At 42.7% G+C, this 20,148-nt stretch overlaps 1 protein-coding gene across 2 annotated transcripts in view; it reads left to right on the top strand.

The window, feature by feature from the left end:
- Positions 1-20,148, top strand: part of RASGRP3 (RAS guanyl releasing protein 3) — a 672,488-nt gene that overhangs the window by 525,261 nt on the left and 127,079 nt on the right. For both annotated transcript variants that reach the window (XM_078648770.1, XM_078648769.1), the window contains one exon: positions 10,643-10,756. In XM_078648770.1, the coding sequence (XP_078504896.1) occupies positions 10,643-10,756 (114 nt within the window). The remainder of the gene's footprint in view (positions 1-10,642; positions 10,757-20,148) is intronic.

The raw sequence follows: 20,148 nt of genomic DNA, 5'->3' as shown, positions 1-20,148 counted from the left end.
TCCTAATGAAAACCCTGAAATGAACCTTAAGCTGGGGTCAAAATACCAATAGTTCCAATACTTTGGACAGTGTGTACACTCTTTGAGAGGGACCTTCAGGCGATAATTATTATTGGATTCACTCGAATCTCATTTTATTTACAACTCTTTCTGGTAGCCCCATCACTTTTTCATATATGGTTCTATATCATAAAATCGATGGCAACAATATTGATTTGCAGGGGTGTGGTTTAACATAGAATGTACTCTAGCACTTCTCCCCGGAGGCCCCATGGAATCGCCACATATCGTGCAGCAAATAGCAGCAACTGTGCTCACGAGCTCACTTGGGAGCATGCTGGGGAAACCATATTTTGGCTTAATGTTCGGCCTGAGCTGAGAACGGTGGATAAGGGGGAGGACCTGAATGGCAGCCATGCCCTCAGGCAAGATGGCAACAGAGACGCCTAGAGGCAGGGAGTGACAGACAGGGGAAGAAGATGGTAGTGGGCTATGACTCACCTTCTGGCAGACAATTGTTTCAGAAAGAGGATGATTTTCACTCTATTAGAACACAGGGGTATATTATCAAGGACAGGCGATACATTATCGCCGCTTTTATCGGCAGGAAACTGCCGATAAAGCGGTGATAATGGCCTTGATAATATGCTCTATGAATTCCAATCGAAGCCCATGTTAGATGTGAACATGCCAATACTGATCACCATTCACTCATACCTTCTTTCAGAGATAACACAAACCAATTGCTATGATCCAAAAAATTAATTGTTATTTAATTTCTTAATTTCAATGTTTTGTTTTGTTTGAATACAGGTACTTAGACATTTTTGATACATAGAAAGATTTTGTAAAATGTAAACATACACTGGAATCACAAAAAATTAATAACATACAAATCACATTACAAAATACATAAACAACACTAGGACCAAAACGTACATACAAAACAGTTATAGCTCAGGTTCTGTACAGTTTTCAACTTCAGTGATATCCTAATACCCGTGACTATTATCTTACTAGATAAGGTTTTTTAATTTTTTCAGAGGTAGAGGCCAAATAGTGACCCTACTGAGCTCCCTCTAATCTGTTTACAAGAAAAAACTTAGAGGGTTCTCCGAGGGACACAGAACATTTGGAGAACTCCGTCCTTAAGTGACACTCAAATGTGATTTCTTTCAACATCAACCTTTTATAGACAAATGGAGACATGTATACACAAGAAGGTATCCCCCAGTTAAATTGAGGCCTAAGAGGAGGGGGGGGGAGTTAATACATATAGACCAGTGACTACACATCTGGGAGTCCTACTCAAGAGCCAAAAGACAGAAAAAACAATTGTTAATACTTTGAATGAATTTTAGGAATGTCCAACTTTGATTCTTACAAATACTATGGGTATTAATAATTAGTAGGATCTCAGTTCAGATGTCTATTTTATTGTAACTGTTGTGTGGTTTGATTGATAGTATGTATGAGTAGAATGAAAGGTGAGAATGAAAGGATGATGATGTTGTATGGGGGTTTTCAAAACTGAGCTCTACAAAACTGAATTGTTAAAATTAAGAAATTTGATTATCTCAATTGATCCTCAACTCAAATGCTCTTATGAAAATTGTTTCTATGTGTAAACGTTTTTATGGAAATACAGAAAAATCAAATATGTTCAATATATAAAAAAATATAAATGTTTTGATAAATAAAATAACCAAAAGAAATCAGTTCTTGTAATGAAATATTGTCTATGGGGAAATGTTTTTCTTATGAGTAATCACCAATGTGAAATTAGAAAGGTCAGATAAGAGGTTTCTCTATATGTATAGACAAATGGAGACTCCCACCAATTACACCTATTTTGAGGGAACGCCCAATCACTGGACTCGCACCTCTTCTTATTTAGAAATGGTGTTCCTTGTTGTTTTTGTGTGGTCTTGCTGAGATCAAAATATCAAGCCATGTCGTCCATTCTTGCAGAGTTGCAAGTGATCAAACCTATGGCTTTCCCAGGCAGGTGGACCATAGTGTTGGCAGGGAGTGAACGCTGTCGCCATTGCGATGGAATTCCCTTTCTGCCAATATTTAAATCAGGCTAATAGTTTTTTTAGTATGTATTTAGAAGTCAATGAGTAGGTAAACTCTTTAGAAACATTATAAAACTTTTTATAAGTATAAATTACATAGGTCCCTGGATTCACAAGTGCATCATATATTTATTTTATTTATTGAATTTCCCTTTCTATAGCGTATGCATTGCCTAAGTGTGTTAGTGTATTTTATAGTGGGAATTCATGTACAGGACAACAGATAAAGATGAATGCAAATACAAAAAAATGCGATACAAATAACAAATCACAGTAAACAAGTGTACAGTAAAAACAGGAGTGGTAGGCATTGCACATAGGTGTTGGTTCAGGGGTTCAGGGTTAAGGCAGGAAGAGGTCCACGAGTAGTCATTAAAGCTAAAGAATAGTGGTAAAAGCAGCTCAGAATGTGCACTGCAAACCTAAGCACACAAGAGGGATTTGCGGTTATCAAAAAGGCTCACACTGGGGTAATGTAAGGTAAGCTGTGGAAATGACTTTTGTATAGAATAAGGAAGTGAACCTAAATTCTTGTGGCACAGCTATAGTAAGGTTGCACTCTGGTGCAATGCTGGCCATTTCAGGAGGAGTGTATTTAAAATAGATGGGTGACCTCCACAGATTGTATTTTTTGTGTCAAGTAGAAGGGGGTATGTATATTTACCACTTTGTGACTCTAGTAAAGAGTCATTGCCATGGTCTGGTCTTGAAAGAACAAGGGATTGTTTGAAAGATTCGAGGTTGTTCTATTGAATGAATTGTCGTATTCCCCACAACAATCTCAGATGGAATATTGCAATGTTAGCATTAATGTGTGATTATAGGATGTCTTAATTCCTAAAGATAGAAAAAAGTCAATCATCACCGGATTTCAGACCAAGACATTGAAGGAGTCAATGCAAAATTAGATCTTGATTGTGTGCGAGATAAGGAGAACCTTAGCTTTTAAGGGACTATACTTGATGATGAATTGAAGTTCACTCATGAATTATATGCCGGATATGAGTGAAGTGAGGAATGCTCTCAGGTGAACGATGTTCAGATACATCTGAGTTTCATCAGCATGTCTGAGGTGAAGGATCTCCAAGTTCTTTGACAGGGCACCAAGAGTGTAAGATAAAGGTTAGGAATGGTCAGAGCTAGATTGAAACTACGTTATAGTCACAAAAGACACTTTACAGATAAAGGAGTTGGATATAATAATCTGCTGAGTTTGATTTGTCCGATGTGATGAAAACCACTCAAAGAGTATTACACAAAGGCTTGTATGTTCTTTTACGATGCCTAAAAGAGTATGAATATACATGTTTTTGAAATCGGCAGATAAATTAAGGAGAATAAGAAGAAATTCACTGAAGAGATTGTATCCCAGATGTGTAATTTCAATAGCCTTTATAAGGAACAAAGTGGGAAGGGGAGAAGCTACTAAGAGCCTCCGTTTCTTCGAAAGAATGAAGAACTCACCAATTTTAAGGAACTTCAGTAAGACACCTTGCATAAAAGATACAATTACGAGCTTGGTGAAATAGGGTTATAGCTGGTAATAATAAGACTTTAGTGACGTGACTAAGGAGGAGAGTTTCGCCTTACCTATTGTTTTCACTGTGAGAGATTTCTTGAACTTGCAGCCCATTATCCCCAGATTTGTAACTGTTAGGAACAAAAAGGTGAGAGGCTTTGACTTTCTCAACAGAGAGAAAAGCAAGTTCTTTGTATTTGGACCTGTTAGATCTGGGGGTCTCTACTTGGCAGAGGTAGGTACCAATGTCCAAATAGGGACCCTTGCTTCTAGTCAGGGTAAGGGGGATACACTCTTTAGATAACCCCTGCTCACCCCCTTGGTAGCCTGGCACGAGCAGACAGGCTTATCAAAGGCAATGTGTAAAGTATTTGTACCAACACTCACAGTAACACAGTGAAAAAACCACAAATGGACTCCACACCAGTTTAGAAAAATAAAGAATCTTTATCTAAAGTACACAAGACCAAAACGACAAAAATACAACATACACAGTTCAAGAATATGATTTTAAAAGAGTTCTAGGGTTTGCGTCAAAATAATCCACAGTTGCGTCATGTTTAGCCCAAAGTACCTGTATATGCGACAAAAGTTCCAAATGAAAGCTGCAGCGTTGAAAACAAGCGATGTGTCACTCCTGAGACCCTGGGGAGGCAATGCGACAGACCCGCTGGATGCAGCGAGCCTGTTGCAATTAATCCGGTCTGTATGGGGAGGGATGCGATGCCTTGTATGGATTCCGGTGCGCAGGTTCGGTAGGAGGCATCTCGCACAGGCATGATGCCACGATCTTCCGGACGGCAATGATCTCAGGTGCGGCAGTGATGCGCAGCGCAGCGTCGATCTCCTCTCGCGGCCCCTTGATGCGATGGCTTTGCGACGATGTTCGCAGCAACGTGATGCGATCCACAAGCAAGTGGTGCGGCGATCTCACCCACGACGACTGGCTCTGCGACGATTAACAGGGAGCCTACTCTTCTCAGGCCCTTGGAGATCTCTTAAAGCAAGGGGACAGAGCAACAGCAAAGTCCTTCCCCTCTCCTTGGAAGCAAACCAACTGCATGTCAGCCCACAAACACACAGCAGGACAGTCCTTCCTCTTCAGTCTTCCAGCTTTCTCCGTGGCAGGGGTTTCTTCTTGATTCCAGGATGATCTAACTTTCTGTAGTCTGGGTAGCCCTTTTTATACCAGTCTTTCCTTTGTTCTCTAGAGGCAGAGAGGCTTTGGCTTGGTCAGAACCAGTTCAGGTCAGTTCCTGAGCACTTTTTTTCTGTCTTCTCCTTTCCTTTCAGAGAGAGGGACAAGGTCGTCAGCCGCCCAGCAGGAGGTGGAGCCAGCATTGTGAAAGGCAGGCACAGCCCTATTCAGGCCCAGGTGCTATCCCCTCCCACCACTCAAGATGCAGATGCAGATGCAGTCATTCAGCCTAGGGATGACTCATCCAACATCCTGGGGGCTCCCCAGCCCATGTCACTCACAAACCAGACAGTCAATTCACAAAAAGCCAAAGGCACACAGACAGGTCAGACAAGAAAGCACTTTCTAAAAGTGCCACTTTCAAACACAGGATTTAAAAACCATCCTTCCTAAAAGATGTGTTATTAAACTCTGAGTTCAGGGATACCTGACTTCAATTTTTCATCTTGCTCCTATGGGAAGATATGCAGGTAAACATTATACACAGCATTCCCCATTATAGCCTATGGGCAAGATAGCCTTTCAATAGTGAAAAACGAAAAAGGCTGTAATTCACTACCAGAGCATTTCACCCACACTAGTACATGTTCTACCTTTCACAGGCACTGCACCCTGCCCAGGGGGGTACCTTGGGCCTTCCATAGGGGTGTCTAATGTGTACAGAAAGGGAAGGGTTAGGCCTGGACAGTGTGGACACTGGTGAGGTCAGCATGGCAATTAGCAACTGCACGCAGGCACTGCGGTGGCAGGCCTGAGACATCATTTTAGAGCTACTCATGTGGGTGGCACAATCAGTGCTGCCGGCCCACTAGTACCATTTGAATCACCAGCCCTGGCACACTCAGTACACTTTACTAGGGACCTACTGGTAAAACAAATAGGCCAATCGGATAACCAATCACAATAACAATTTATACGGAGAGCATATGCACTTTAGCACTGAACAGCCGTGGTAAAGTGCCCAGAATCCTATTGCCAACAACCACAGGTCAGGAAAAACAAGGGAGGAAGAAGCACAAAGTTTGGGGATAACCCTGCAAAAAGGGCCATTTCCAACATGACCTTAGATCTTTAACTATAAAAAGCAGGTGGTGGATTATTGGTCAGTTTTGCAACTTCAGAAAATCGACTCTGTTGCTTGTTCATAGCATTGATTACCGACTAAGAATATTGGGGCATATTATCAAGTAAGGGCGTTACATTATCGCCGCTTTTATCGTCAGGAAACTGCTGATAAAGCGGCGATAATGGGCTTGATAATATGCTCTATGAATTCCAATCGAAGCCCATGTTAGATGTCTTCACATCTAACATGGGCTTCGATTAAAATTCATAGAGCATATTATCAAGCCCATTCTCGCCGCAAACTGCCGATAAAAGCGGAGATAATGTAACGCCCTTACTTGATAATATGCCCCATTGTGATTTGAATTTGATGGCAAGTACCTCCTCATTTCCTCCACTCGTACCCATACTGAAACGTGCTTACACTGCTATCACCAGTAGAAGAAATAATTGGTCTTTATACCAATAAGGTGATGTTAATATTTTTGGTATTGAGAAACCATGTTATCACGTTCTTGACCAAATGTTTTGCTATTGGTGAACACTGAGAATAAAACGAACTTCAAATGGCCTCGCCAGGCAGCCTTGATTTGGTCTTCAATTCTGAAAAATCTTTTTTGTGTACTATTATAACATAATTAGAGTGTTTTCAAGTAAATCGGGTTAAAACAATGCTGTCTACATTCACTGTCAACTAAGAAAGAGGAAAACAAGTTGACTGCAGTGTCATTAACATTTTCACTGAAGTGTCATTAGTTTGCACATTTGTACTACTATCTGTGCGACCGTCTGTTTTTCCCTTACTTTAATGCTATGTTAGCAGGTGCACAAATCTGTGCTTCGTTTCATTCTTGATACCTCTGGGGCTTCAGTGAAAACAATTCTTGCATATATATGTTGGGCATGATTCACATAAGCTCAGGTATAAAAACCATAAATGTACTCCCAAAAGCTTTTGCCTCCATCTGAAGTACATCACTGGAGAATTTGGAGAGCCCAGGGAATTTCTGGAGTGCTGGTACTGTTGATTACCTAAAACACTCAAATGCTTCCTTTTTTACTCACATGCAAATGTAACGTGTACTTTTCCGCATGCAAAGTTTGCACTTTTTGTGTCGGGACAATAGTTTCCCTATGTAAAAACCGCTTTACAGCCCCCTACAATTTCCATCATTTTTAGAGGCTCATTTACCTCCCTCCTCCTTCCTTGGCAGGAGTGCAGTGCAAGACTTTTCAGGGCAGGAAATTGGTGATTAATTTTCAGAAGTAGGAAAATACTCTGAGGGAAAAACAATTTGTGATTCAGAAAGCTTTTTTTCTGTGAGTAAGCATGTCTTACTCCTGGAAGTACAATAAAAATAGCACAAGTGCTTGGAGTAAAGCATAACTGCTCACAGGAAATGCTCAGTGAATTATAGCAGGAAATTGTGAAGCTGTTCCTGTCTCAAGCAGCAATAAGAGACATCCCCTTACAAAAACTTTCTTAATCTGAACCAGAATATTTAGCATCATAATCACTCATAATTGAATTCAACTATAATAAAATACTGGTTTTTGCAAGAGTGTCATGGACATGTGAAAAACACGATTTGTCAGCTTGGCCTTAAGTATTGTAAATAACAATGAAGAGTGTGAATAGCAGGCCCTTGAACTGTTACATCATCACTCCCTACAGAGGTTCTCTGTTGTTAATCAATAAATACTGACATTCCACATCGTCAGAATGCTGCAGGTAATGAGAATGTGTGTGGCGAAACATGGATTTCATGTCATAATTCAAAAGTGCAGTCACTCAGGAGGAAAGAAGAAGGCAAAATAACAGATTATGCATCTTTGGATGTTTTATACGGCTAATTGTGCGTGCCTGCATGCATGTGTTCACACCACAAAGAAAGGGGAACTTTGTGTTACTTATATAAGGCTGCCTCTTGGTTGGCATTAGTTGCCAAAACACCAGGGCGGTCTACTCGCTTATTCAATTAATCTAATTAAGTCTAAAAGTGTGTCACCGAATAGTACTTAAAAACACAGAAGAGGAAGTGTTTTTTTGTAACAAACATGAGAGAAATAGGCCCTCATTACAGTGGCCCATTTTGGGATACAATAATTATCGCACCTGGTGGATCCGACACCGATGTGTTTGAATTTTCACTTATTACAAGCTCTGCCCTCGAAATCGGGCATAATGCCTATTCTGGTGCTTACAATAAAAATATTCATGTCCCCGTATTTATCGGGCATTTTATCTTCATTGGATTAAAAAATACCTTGACTTCCTGAAAGGTGTGAAATGAACTGCACACGGTAACAACCCGGTGTCATAAAAATTGCAGCTCTCATAATTGTGATAAGCTGAGATCGCAGTTCACAGAGCCACTTAGAACGAGCTCATGTAGGATGATTAATGCTAAATCCTGTGAGCTCCCTGTTGCAAATCCTGGGTTCTAAGACACAGGACTCCAGGGTTTGGGTTCCTAAGCCACAGGTGTAAGGTCTTAGGGGCATAATATCAAGATCAGGCGATAAAATTATAGCCGCTTTATCGGCAGGAAACAGGCGCTAAAACGGCAATAATGGGCTTGATAATATGCCCTTGTGAATTCCCATAGCAGCCCAGGTTAACACCAGAACCTGGGCTTCTATGGGAATTCACAAGGACATATTATCAAGCCCATTATCGCCGCTTTAGTGACAGTTTACTGCCGATAAAGCGGCGATAATTGTATCGCCTGTTCTTGATAATATGGCCCTTAGTTCACTGCACCCTCACTGAGTTAGAAAGTCCTTTTTAACTTGAGCCCCATACAACCCACCGAGCATTCCTGCAAGCATGATGTTTGTGTTTTCTGGGTTATTAAGAATCCCATAAAGGCAGAGGTGTAACAAAGGCCCCCGCAGCCCCCGCTGTTCGGGGGGGAAGGGTGTGAGCTCCAGGAGGCCCCCTCATCACAGTACCATGGGCTGAGAGCCCCGTAATAAATCCGGAAAGTGGCTGTTCCATGCACTTTGCAGGGGGGGTCCTCAAGTTTTGTTACGCCACTGCATATAGCCTTCATGACACAGTGGTAATTCAAAGCCGATTTCATTTATAGACTAGCAGACACCAGCATGACACTAAGAAAGACATTATGTATTTTAAAGTGTTTAACAGTTTCATTCAGTTGATTACACAAATAATAACCACGCAGAATATAATTAAAACAGCACTTGTGCATGGTATTAGCAGCGAGAATAAAATAAATATTTCTAACATATTTTTAGAATGTACCTAGCAGCCAACCACCCTAACGGCTACTTCTGTGTTCTATACTACGAGAGCACGGAATAGTTAACTTGCCTCTATAGTTTCTTAGGGTCTTGTGCACTGCAAACCTTTGCACAGTGAATCAGCTGTGCTTTCAGAGAGAGTGTTCCTTCAGAAAGGAAACACACAAAAGCACGGCTCAACTCCTCTTACGACTGGATCAACTCTTGGTATAAGAGTGGATGCTCCGGTAGTCTAGCAGGACCTCTTGGACAACATGGTGTGAAGGCCTCTCCAACTCAGAGTTGAAATCTAATGGTTTATATAGGCCATTGACCACTAACTTTTAGCCTGCATTGCAAAATGTAGTCAGACTTTTCCAAAATCCAAGATGCAACCGGTCTAGAAGATCAAGATGAAAATACGTAAACTCTGACAAAATGTTTACTTCTCATGTCTACTGTGAAACCTTGAGATGTACATATTGAGGAGTTTGTGTCAGACGTGTGTTGTCCAAGGTAGTAACAAATTAGCGTTCAAATTAAATGACATATTCACAAGTTCTGCGAAAGATAATGGCATGCTAAATTTGGACTAAAGGCAGAAAGGCTAACTTAACTTTTTGAAAATGGAGTCGTACTTGGGAGTTCATGACATCGCAGCAGGAGAGGGATGTGACCCACAGTTTGTAGGATCTAAATGCATTGCCTATTCAGCACATTCTGCATTACCAATACAATCGTATAGGCCGAAATAAGTGGAGTGGTGCTGTGGGTGACCTCAGATGCTTGTGACCATGTGTAGCTCATGCCCTCGGCACAAGCAGCTCAAGTGGTCCACCCTCACTCTAGAGGATTAAAGGGCTCTGTGTTTTTTCATGCCATAGAGTCTGTGTATCTCTGTACCATGGGTTTCCTTGTGAACTGATGGGGCGGTCTGAGTGGTGGGAGATTTGTGTAATGTGTTCTTTGTTGCTCTCGCTGAAAGGCTACAATTGTTGAGTTTTTTGAGGTGGGATTGCACAGAGGTAAGTTTTAGTCTTGGTTCAATGCAGACAGTCACTATAGGCTGCTAGATGGATTTGAAGAGGCGAGGAAGATGAGGAGCTCAGGAAGAACAATTAGGTTAGCAAATAGGGCTTAATTGGGTTCTCGCTATGGCTGATCAAAAGAAGGTGGATGGCTCCTTAGGCCTGAGATGGTGGGTTACATTTGCTGTCAGGAGACCATGCAATCTTATTCTTGATGCAATGTTTGTGAGCGGACAGCTATTATATTAAAGTACCTTTTTTTCTCATCTAAAGAAATGTTAGTGGGTCATGTTGGCCAAAGGTGTTAGTCAGTAGATGGGTCTTCCAACTGAGGATGCTGATAATTGATCATTTTTTAAATAGTTTAAATATCATGATTAGTTCTGTTGTCTCTGATTAATCTATGTGACTGCTGAAAATATGGACCCTGCACAGGGTTCAGATGGGGAAATTGTCAAGTACATCATCAATGATTTAAAAATGATTTCATTGAACTTTCTGTCAACAGCCAACATCACCAACAACTCCTAACAAGCCAGTGGAGCCATTAGATTGGGCCTCAGCAGTGACTCCTAAGCCAGACCCAACGATCCTCAACAAACACATCAGGAAATTGGTTGATGTAAGTATTAGGAGATATGGTGCCCATAGCGAGAACTTGTTAAAAAGAAATTCCTCACAGGCAATATGAGTTGAGTAATATTTGGAATATCTAGTGCCAACCATTCTCGAGTGGCATTTGCAATTGTGATTTTAAAATAATTGTTGATTAGATTTCCAACAGCTGTTTTATGATGACGGCTCCTACCTCCGTAAAGTGCCAGCACGAGTAACCAGTTAACATCATTGCCCTTGTCACTGTCACAGTGTCTGTATATGTGGTTAATCTTATTCCTTAATTTAATAACTTGAAGATTCCTTCGTTTAAGGCCCAATCCACATAGACCATTCATCTTTCTCAGATGTGTCGATAAAGGCCTAGGGGCATATTACAAAGAGGTCATGGAATGCAGGGCAGCAAGTAGAGTTGCTGCGTGGTACTGGGTTGTGTGAATGGGAGAGAGCAGAAAAGCGCATATCTACTTGGAAGTGGTGCAGTTCTGCTCTCTCCCTGCTCAGGCACACTTGTGGCTACCTTGCAGCAATGAACCTTTGCATCATAGTGCGAGGTAATCTGCATTGTAGTCAGTATAGCTGACTATGCCTTTAAGGCATTCTCCTCTTTGTATCTGTGCTGCAGAATACAGAGAATTCTCATTTCACTTAGATAGGATTTTAAGCCGACCATATCATTAACAAGGTGTGATGGTTCCAAAATAAATATGACGGGGATCGTGGTAGAATATAGCTGAAGTAGGGACGCCAGACATTCATGTATAAGCGATTAAATGTATTGCTGATAAAATCCCAGCAACAGAAGAACAGTTCTTCAAAGAAAGCCGGGGAGCAACTGACTTCTCAACCAAAAGAGCTACAATTTATACATGAGCATACATGTACGCTGTTGGCAATAAGCACACGAGTGCTTTAAAATTAAGCAATACAAATTTTAGACAAGAACATGCCTCAGGAAGCATGTAAAAGAAACTGACAAAAAATCACAATGGCTGTAAGTAATAAAAACAAACAAGGACAAATACATCACCAGACTAGCCTCATAGCCCCGTGTCAAGGGCTATACCACTTGTTGAAGGCCCTTAAGCAGAGTTATAGGACCGTTCTTCAGAGGAGGGCCTATGAGCTCGCAGGCCTTTAACAAGCAACATCACCCAAGCCAGAAGGGCTAAAAGCTATTGGATGATTCCACCTACTGAGGATACAATGTTCTAAATTAAAAATCGGAGGAGAAATCCCATTCCTGCCATTACTGGTCCTGAGCTATTTCATTGTGTTAAATGGAGATCATAAAATTCAAATGTTGTAATACGAAATCTAGAATGTGAGCAAGCTACCTCAATGATCTGTGATTTTATAGGAAGTCAGTATTAGGTTTATCTTTAAATCCCAAGCAGTCACTAGCTCAAAGGAAAGCTGTGATGAAGATCAACAGAGGAGCATGCTATAGTGGTCAAAATGTTACTATTGCTGATATGTCTTGCAGCTTCAAAGATATTGTAAATACTTCGTTGACTACCAAGTTTTAGAATAACGATGATATCAAGGTGACACAATAGGCTGAGATTATGTGGGAAGAACAAAATGCAAGGGAAGTAAACACAGTAACTGAACAAATGGAAAATAAATCAGTCTGGTAGTGTCAAAGCAATAACTCCTTCACAGTGTGTGACTCCTGGTGAAAGGGAATATACTGTGTATAGATTGCATGTGATTCTGAGGTGCAGCGTTTAAATAGCATGTGATGATTGTGATTAGGGCATGGGAAATTTGTACTTAATAACCACACCTCTTAAGTCACACACAATCCGTCCCGCATTTCCCTTCCCAGGACTCTTGCAATGAGTTTAAGCATATTACTCCTTGCCTTTCTGTTGTTCTGGTCAGATACGCCAGATAAAGCTGCCGCTGTCACCCCTTTTTTCACACTTTTTATCAAGCCATTAGTAATCAGAACCAAAAGTGACTCTACTCTGGTTAGCTGTGTCCTTGATGGAGCGAAGACCAATGTTTATGCTGACGATAGTGTGCTTTATTTAGATAACGACCATACAAGAATAGAAAGGACATTGAGTCCTATTTCTGAATTTTTAATGGTTAGAGGATATAGAATTGTTAGAACTGGGGGTCTGTAGTTGGCAATGGTATACACCTTTGACCAAATAGGGACCCTTGCTTCTAAGTCAGGGAAAGGGGATTACACTACTGGATAACCCCTGCTCACCCCCTTGGTGCTTGACATGAGCAGACAGGCTTATCTCAGAGGCAATGTGTTAAGCATTTGTGAACACATACAGTAATACACTCAAAACACTACAGATGGACACAACACAGGTTTTATAAAAATAAGTATTCTTTATATAGACTTAACACAAGATCACAAATGACAAAAATCCACAATACTGTACTTCAAATAGACTTAAAGATGGTAGATGTCACTTAGTTCAAGTTGATGGTAAGTGCGACACAGTTCTCACAAAAGTACCTGGATGCGTAAGGCAAAACAAACAAAAGCCTTGCAGAGTTGGAGATGTGTTGGTTCCTTGCTTCGGGGGAGACAATGTGTCATGCCTCAATGCTTGCGCAGACTAGGGGATGCGTCTTGCTCCTTACCGGAGAGGAGGTGATGCGTAGATTCTCATACTGCAGCCCGTTTACGATGCGGCAAGATGGAGCCGCGATGCGACAATCCTGTGCAATGTGCTAAGATGGCACCCTTGATGCGACGATGTGAAGACGATGCGTGCTCACAAGGCGGACTTGCGGCGAACTCTGTAACTTTGAAGCCATGACAAGCCCTGCGACACGCTTCTCCTGTGATGCGACGGCGACCCTTGCGGTGGCGACACGCTTCTCCGGAGATGCTTCAGATAACAGCTTTGACGAAGGCACGCTTCTCTGGTGATGCGGCGGCGACATCTGCGGTGGCGATACGATCCTCTGGCGATGCGATGGTTACAGCTGCGACTGCGACACGCTTCTTCTCGATGCGTCGTGCTTCCAGCTCCCATCAACACGCAGGCTTCTGCAGGCAGAATTCCCAGCAAGGAAATTCAGAGGGGAGCTGGTGGTGAAGTCTTTTTTCCCTGAGACTTTACCTGGCAAGCAGACGTTGGGAGCGAGGCACAGGGGGAGTCTTGAGGAGCCGCGCCACGCCGGATAACTTCACAAACAGCGACCGCCGCCACCAGGCACGCCGCCGCCGCTCCGGGACTTCAAATCCCGGCAGCCTTTGCGGCGGCGCGTTCCCTGACGCGCTAGACGCGCCAGGAGGGGCTAGAAAATCAGCGAGCCCTCAGCGTCGCGGGACGCCCGGGGCTAAGCCCGGGCAAAGGGCGGGCCCTCTGTGGCCCTCAGAGGCACGAAAAGGCCAGGCAAGGCTATCCCCCTGATATCTCCTTCATTGAGCAGCTAAGGTACTGTACTCGTTGTAGAAAAACATTGTGGATCATTGCTGTACAGTGTTAGCGAACATTCTTGGACCCTGGCTGCTTATATCTGGTCCATGTCTTGATTGGAGTAAGAACCTGCCCATCGTTGCATGGTTGAATCTTTCCCTCGTCTTATTAGTATTGTGTAATATCTTCAGAGTTAATTCCTTGAGTACCTTTTAGACTCCTGATAGCATCTTAAACCCTGCTGTAAACATGCCTAAGAAATTGGCTCCTTCAGTTACAGAGTCACTTAACACCTTAGATTCTTACTTAGTACAAGTGGTAAGTAAGATTAATAACGAAAGAAGGCAATCCCTAGGTTTGAGCCAATCACCAACTTTGCTCCCTGCGAGTCCTTCCTCTAATGCACTAATGTCTGACACACTATCACTAAATCCCACCATATATATATCGGATCTTAATTCTCAAGACATTGGCAATGATGATGAACGACTTAGATCTGCTAGTGGACTTGTCAGCAAATGCAGCGCCTGACTCTGATCAACAGCAAAATATGGTCGATGAAGTTCTATCTCCCCCGTTGCCTGTAGTACGGGCCGTGAGAACTTGTAGAAAATCTCAGCCAAAACGTGGGGGGAAACAGCAAGGAAGAGAAAAGCCGACCACACCACCTAGGTGCAAAGGGAAAAATGTGGAGTTTGATGTTGACGTTGAGTCAAGACACATCATTGATGACGACCTATTCAATAGGATCTCAGATATGATAGATATGAAAATCAGGACTATCATTAAGCCATTGATTGGGAAATTAGACAAATTAACTGCTGAGGTGAAAAAGTTGGGTGGGTCACAAAGTAAGTTGGCTGATGAAGTGGAGAACCTAGTTACTCATGTCACAAAACCGGTGGCCACAGTTGTGGAGGACACTGGTGCGGACATGGGTCCTACGGAAGGTCAAATACAGTCCATTCCGCTAGGGCAGCTACCACCATCTGCGCCTAGCCAGGAAGTAGTAAGAGAGTCCCCCACTGTACCATCTGTCGTGCCAGCGCCACTACAATTAGGGGATGACTCATCACAATTCATTATGGAAGCCTCATCAGTAGTACTTGTATTGGCCAATGTCCCTGCTCTATCACATGATAAAATAGAATCTATTCAAGGACTAAAAGATAAAGCTTTACACTGGCTCACTAATAATATGCATATGGCATATCAGGGGTTTGACCAACTAGCAGGGGAGATCGTAATGACAAGGAGGGTACCATGGATTGGGAATAAGCCAAAGAAGTTTAAGGGGGACTGCGTAATATTAAACTCCCAAACATCTTGTCCAACATCTTTCCCCCTCAACGAAGAAGTGGTTCCATTATCCCCCTTACCCTGGAATTCTTTTATAGTGAGAACCAGATTGCGACCTTCTCAAACATTCCTAGACCTAGAAGAAATACAAAAGCCACTAACTGGGGAGGGGACTCTAGACCCAGATATAATAATGACCGTTTCCATCCTATGATCAGTCTTGGGACAGGACAATGTAACTATTCGACTGAGCCAATTGCTAGAACACCAAGGCTAAATGGGCCCATCACAAACAGATGGGGACCAAGCACCCCGGGTTATGACCATAGAGGTCAGGGAAATGGTTTTATAGCCCGGATGGGATATGAACAGCCCCCGATGCGTCCAAATACCCCACGACCCATGTGGAATACTACAGCTAGCGGATGGGGTCAGGTGGCCACCCCTTTTGACTGGGGATTTGAAATGGGGAATAGGTATGGAGTCTTATCCAATTTAAATGACTGCGACTGACACATGGAGGACATTGAATTGGTAAAAGATGCTTTGGATTTGCCACCAACCAAGAGCAGCCAATTCATTTATGGCCTAGATCCCAGCGAGACCATCTATCAGACAGGGCAAGAAGGCCAAGTTATATCAAAATATGAACATCTCCCCACCCTAAATCTGCCTGAGCACTGTGCGAACCAGAGCCTTGCCAGTGATAACCCGCAGAGCCTTCCGAAAGTGGGAATTAATGAGGGGACCCAATTGTCACGAGCAGCTGAAGGGGTATCGGTGCGGTACCCAGAACCTAAGAAACCTATAGATTCTTGCAAGATGATAAGCTGGAACATAGCAGGGCTAAATGCCAAACGACAGGGTAAGGCATGGTCAAGTTTTGTTTTAGGCCACCATATCATTGCTCTCCAGGAAACCTGGGACACATCCGCCAATCTTTGGTGGGATGGGTTTACTAGCTTTACCAAAGCAGCTGTTCCCAGTCGTATGGGGAGAGCCAAGGGAGGCCTTTTAATTCTGTTCTCCTTAGACTTGAAGGGAAGTTATAGGCAGATTAGCACCGATTCCCATAATATCCTAATGGTAGAAAGAGTGATCAACAACACTAGCAGGACTATATATATAAACTTTTACAACTCAGGGAACAGTGACCATAGAGGATGTAACATTACTAATTTAGATATCATTTTAAAATCAGCCAGCCAGAATATCAAGCATGACTTAGAGTATATTTTATTAGGCGATTTTAACATTCACCCATGTAATCTAGCCTGTAGGGGAAGCAGTGATGACGGGGACGAAGGACTAGAGGGACCCCATTTTGAACATACTACTGAGGGAGAGGAGTTAGAAGAATTTCTTGCTAACTTCGACTTGCACAAACCAGATGGTGGCCCCAGACTGCCAACTTTTACTGGTGCCCACCAAGGTACAATAATAGATTATATCTTTGTTTCCCAAAGTATTTTAAACCGGGTTATGGACTATCGTACGGTACAAACATACCTTAGCGATCATAACCCGGTAGTACTCGAAGTGGCTTGGGGAGCCCATATGGGAACATCCCCAACAATAGTAAAGCCCGTTCACCCCCTGAGGATTTCTGACCAAGGCAGGCGAGTGAAATGGGCAAAGGTGATCCCGGAAAAATTTTATGCAGAAAATGTCTTTAAGATCAAGGACCAGGTAGAGATTTGTAAAAACCCTTGTGCGCAGGGCCAAGAAATTGTAGAGGCATTCGAGGTAATATGTGGCCAGGTGTCACAGGATCTTTTAGCTAAGCCAATAAAAGGAATCCCAGGTAACAAGCGCTGGTTTGATTCAGCATGCTCTAAAGCTCATAGATTATTGCTGGCAGCCCTAAAAAATACTCCTAGGGTAAAATATGAGATTACCAGACTAAGGAAAACTTATAAGCTAGCCATAAAGAAACGAAAGGACACCATTAAACGTGAAGCGTGGGAAAATCTCCTCTCAGTGGCAGTCCTGAAGGACAGTAGGAAATTTTGGGAGATTATTAAACAGCCCTTCTTCTCAGATGATAATAATGAATCCATGGACTGAGTTATCCCCGACGAAAAATGGTTGTCTCATTTTAAAAATGTATACGGGGATAATGACGAAGCAATTAAAGGTGTTCCGTCGGTAACTGTAGCCGCCCGTCCTATTCTTTTTAACTACCAAGAAGTGGAAAAAGCTATCCTGGCTACTACAAAGCACAAGGCACCCGGCCCTGATGGAGTCCCTGCTGACTTTTTTATGTATTCACCAAAACTGTGGGCAGAGGTATTGGCAAACGTGTTTAACGCAGTTAATGGCAACCCAGCACCTGCCTCATGGGACACTTCTACCATCGTCCCCATTTTTAAAAAAGGCCAGCGGGATGATCCCGCCTCCTATAGGCCTATATCCCTCTTGGACTCATCTGTAAAAATCTTAGGTAGAGTCCTTTTATCTAGATTGAGGGAAAATGTTGAGAGCTGTGGCGGGTTGTCTGAGATACAATATGGTTTTAAAGAAAGAAAAGGGACCATTGAACAGTGCGTTAACTTGTACTTGCTTATCTCCAAATATACCGTGGCCAAGGAGGGGTCCGTGTTTCTTGCATTCATGGATCTCTCCTCGGCTTTTGACTTGGTCAACAGGACAAAGTTGTGGGCCATCTTGTTGGAGATGGGCATTGATGAGGCTTTGGTCTCGTTCATGGCCACTCTGCACCAGGAGCTCTTTACAGCTGTACGTGTAACGAATGAGGGTAGACGTACCCCCCTTTTTAAATCTTTAAAGGGGGTACAGCAAGGCTGTATATTAGCCCCCTTGCTCTTCACCATTTATATCAATGGCTTGGGCGCACACCTAGGGGAGCAGGAAGCCGACGTCCCGCATGCAGGAGCCGTCAAAATCCCAGCGCTTCTGTATGCGGATGACGCCGTACTGATCGCTCGCGCGGGTGTTGGCCTTCAGCACCTTTTGAATGCCTTTGGTTCGTTCATGGAGCGTTTGGATCTTAAGGTAAATGTAACTAAGTCGCATACAATGGTGATGGGGCGTGAGTGCAGTAAGAAGAGAAATAAAACATTTACTAGCAGGGGGGACATTGTTTCTAGGGTATCTACATTTCCCTATCTAGGCGTACTGTTTGATCAGAAAGGGACCTGGGGCCCGCAGGTAAGAGCAAAGAGGCTGGCTGTTATTAGATCATCATCAGCACTCTTGGGCTTTGCTGGTAGGCTAGGGGCTAGGCCTATGGAAGCTCTGTTAAATATCTATAAGAGCAAATCTGTGGCCATTGCGCTATATGGTTCCGCATTGTGGGGGCATGTAAATTTGGAATCAATCCAGAGAGCAGAGAATAGATTCATTAGAACCCTGCTTTCTGTACCACAGTCGACCCCAACCTATTCCATCCACAAAGAAGTGGGCCTACACTTTTTGTCTGACACGTTGAGCATGGCCCCTCTGATCTTTTGGTTGAAAATGTGGATGAATGAAGAACTTCCTTTAAATCATAAAATCATGTCTGACGTCCTGTCTCTGGACAAATCTAATAAGATCCCTTGGTTGGCCTATTTGGCTAAGGAATTCTTAGATCTGGGACGTCCGGAGCTTTTTTCCTCCCCTGAGAACATTAAGGCTCATGACATCGATTTTGTAAAAAAGTCTTTTATGGGAAGGAAGGAAGCATGCCGTGAAGAATGTGAATTGGCGAAACCGTCAGTAAGGGAACATTGCCTACTTGTTAACTCATCTTCACTTGCACCTTACCTCAGTTTCGTTACAATTCCCTTCCACAGGTTCCTTTTAACCAAGTTTAGATTTAATTTGTTACATTTTTATTTAGGCTCTTTTAAAAGCTGGCAGAAGCCGGAATTAGCTCCGCCCTGTAGCTGCGACCAGTTCTCTGTACACGATACAATGCATTTTGTCATGTTTTGTGGGTTGTATTTAGAGCCAAGAAAAAAATATTTGTTCCCTATTCTTAAAGAGGCTGGCTTCACTCAAGTGAGACCGGCCCTGCTCTTTTTACAATTATTGCCCAATCCCCACATTACCTTTTGCATAGCTAATTTTCTGGTAGCCGCCTCAAGGGTGAAAGCTGTCTGCCAAGATTCGCCTTAAAGCAAATGTTTTATTACTTATACTCATTTTCTGAATGTAATACTTTCTTAACCGTTTGTAAAACTTTTTAATTGTCTATTTATATTTACTGTTTTTTAAGAAAAAGGAAAAAAAACCTTGTATGAAATGTTTTTAAATTTTTTCTCCACTTTGTATGGCTTTTAATAAGTCGAATAAAGATATTCTGTCTGACTGACCCTGAGACTTCAGCAGGAGGCAAGCACAAGTTCAAGCCCTTTGAGTAATATTCTGCAAGATGATGAAAGTTCTTTAAAAGTTCCTTCTCCTCTCCTTGGCACTGAAGACACCACTGTAGGCCAACCAAGCAACACAGCACACTGGCAGGAGGCAGTACAACTCCTATAGCTTCCTTTGTTCTTCTCCTTGGCAGAGGTTTGTCTTGTTGTTCCAGAAGTGATCTAAAGTCTTGGGGTCTGGGTCCCCATATTTATACTAGCAAATCCTTTGTCCTCTGAAGGCAGAGGGTCCTGTTCCCAGTCCAAACCTGTTCTGTGCAGTCCTGGAGCACTTTGTGTACATGACTCCTGCTTTCCATTGGCAGGGTGGGCCAGGGTCATCA

This window comes from Lissotriton helveticus, chromosome 6 (assembly GCF_964261635.1).
Source record: "Lissotriton helveticus chromosome 6, aLisHel1.1, whole genome shotgun sequence".
NCBI lineage: Eukaryota > Metazoa > Chordata > Amphibia > Caudata > Salamandridae > Lissotriton > Lissotriton helveticus.
This window is presented reverse-complemented; position numbering and strand designations above follow the sequence as displayed.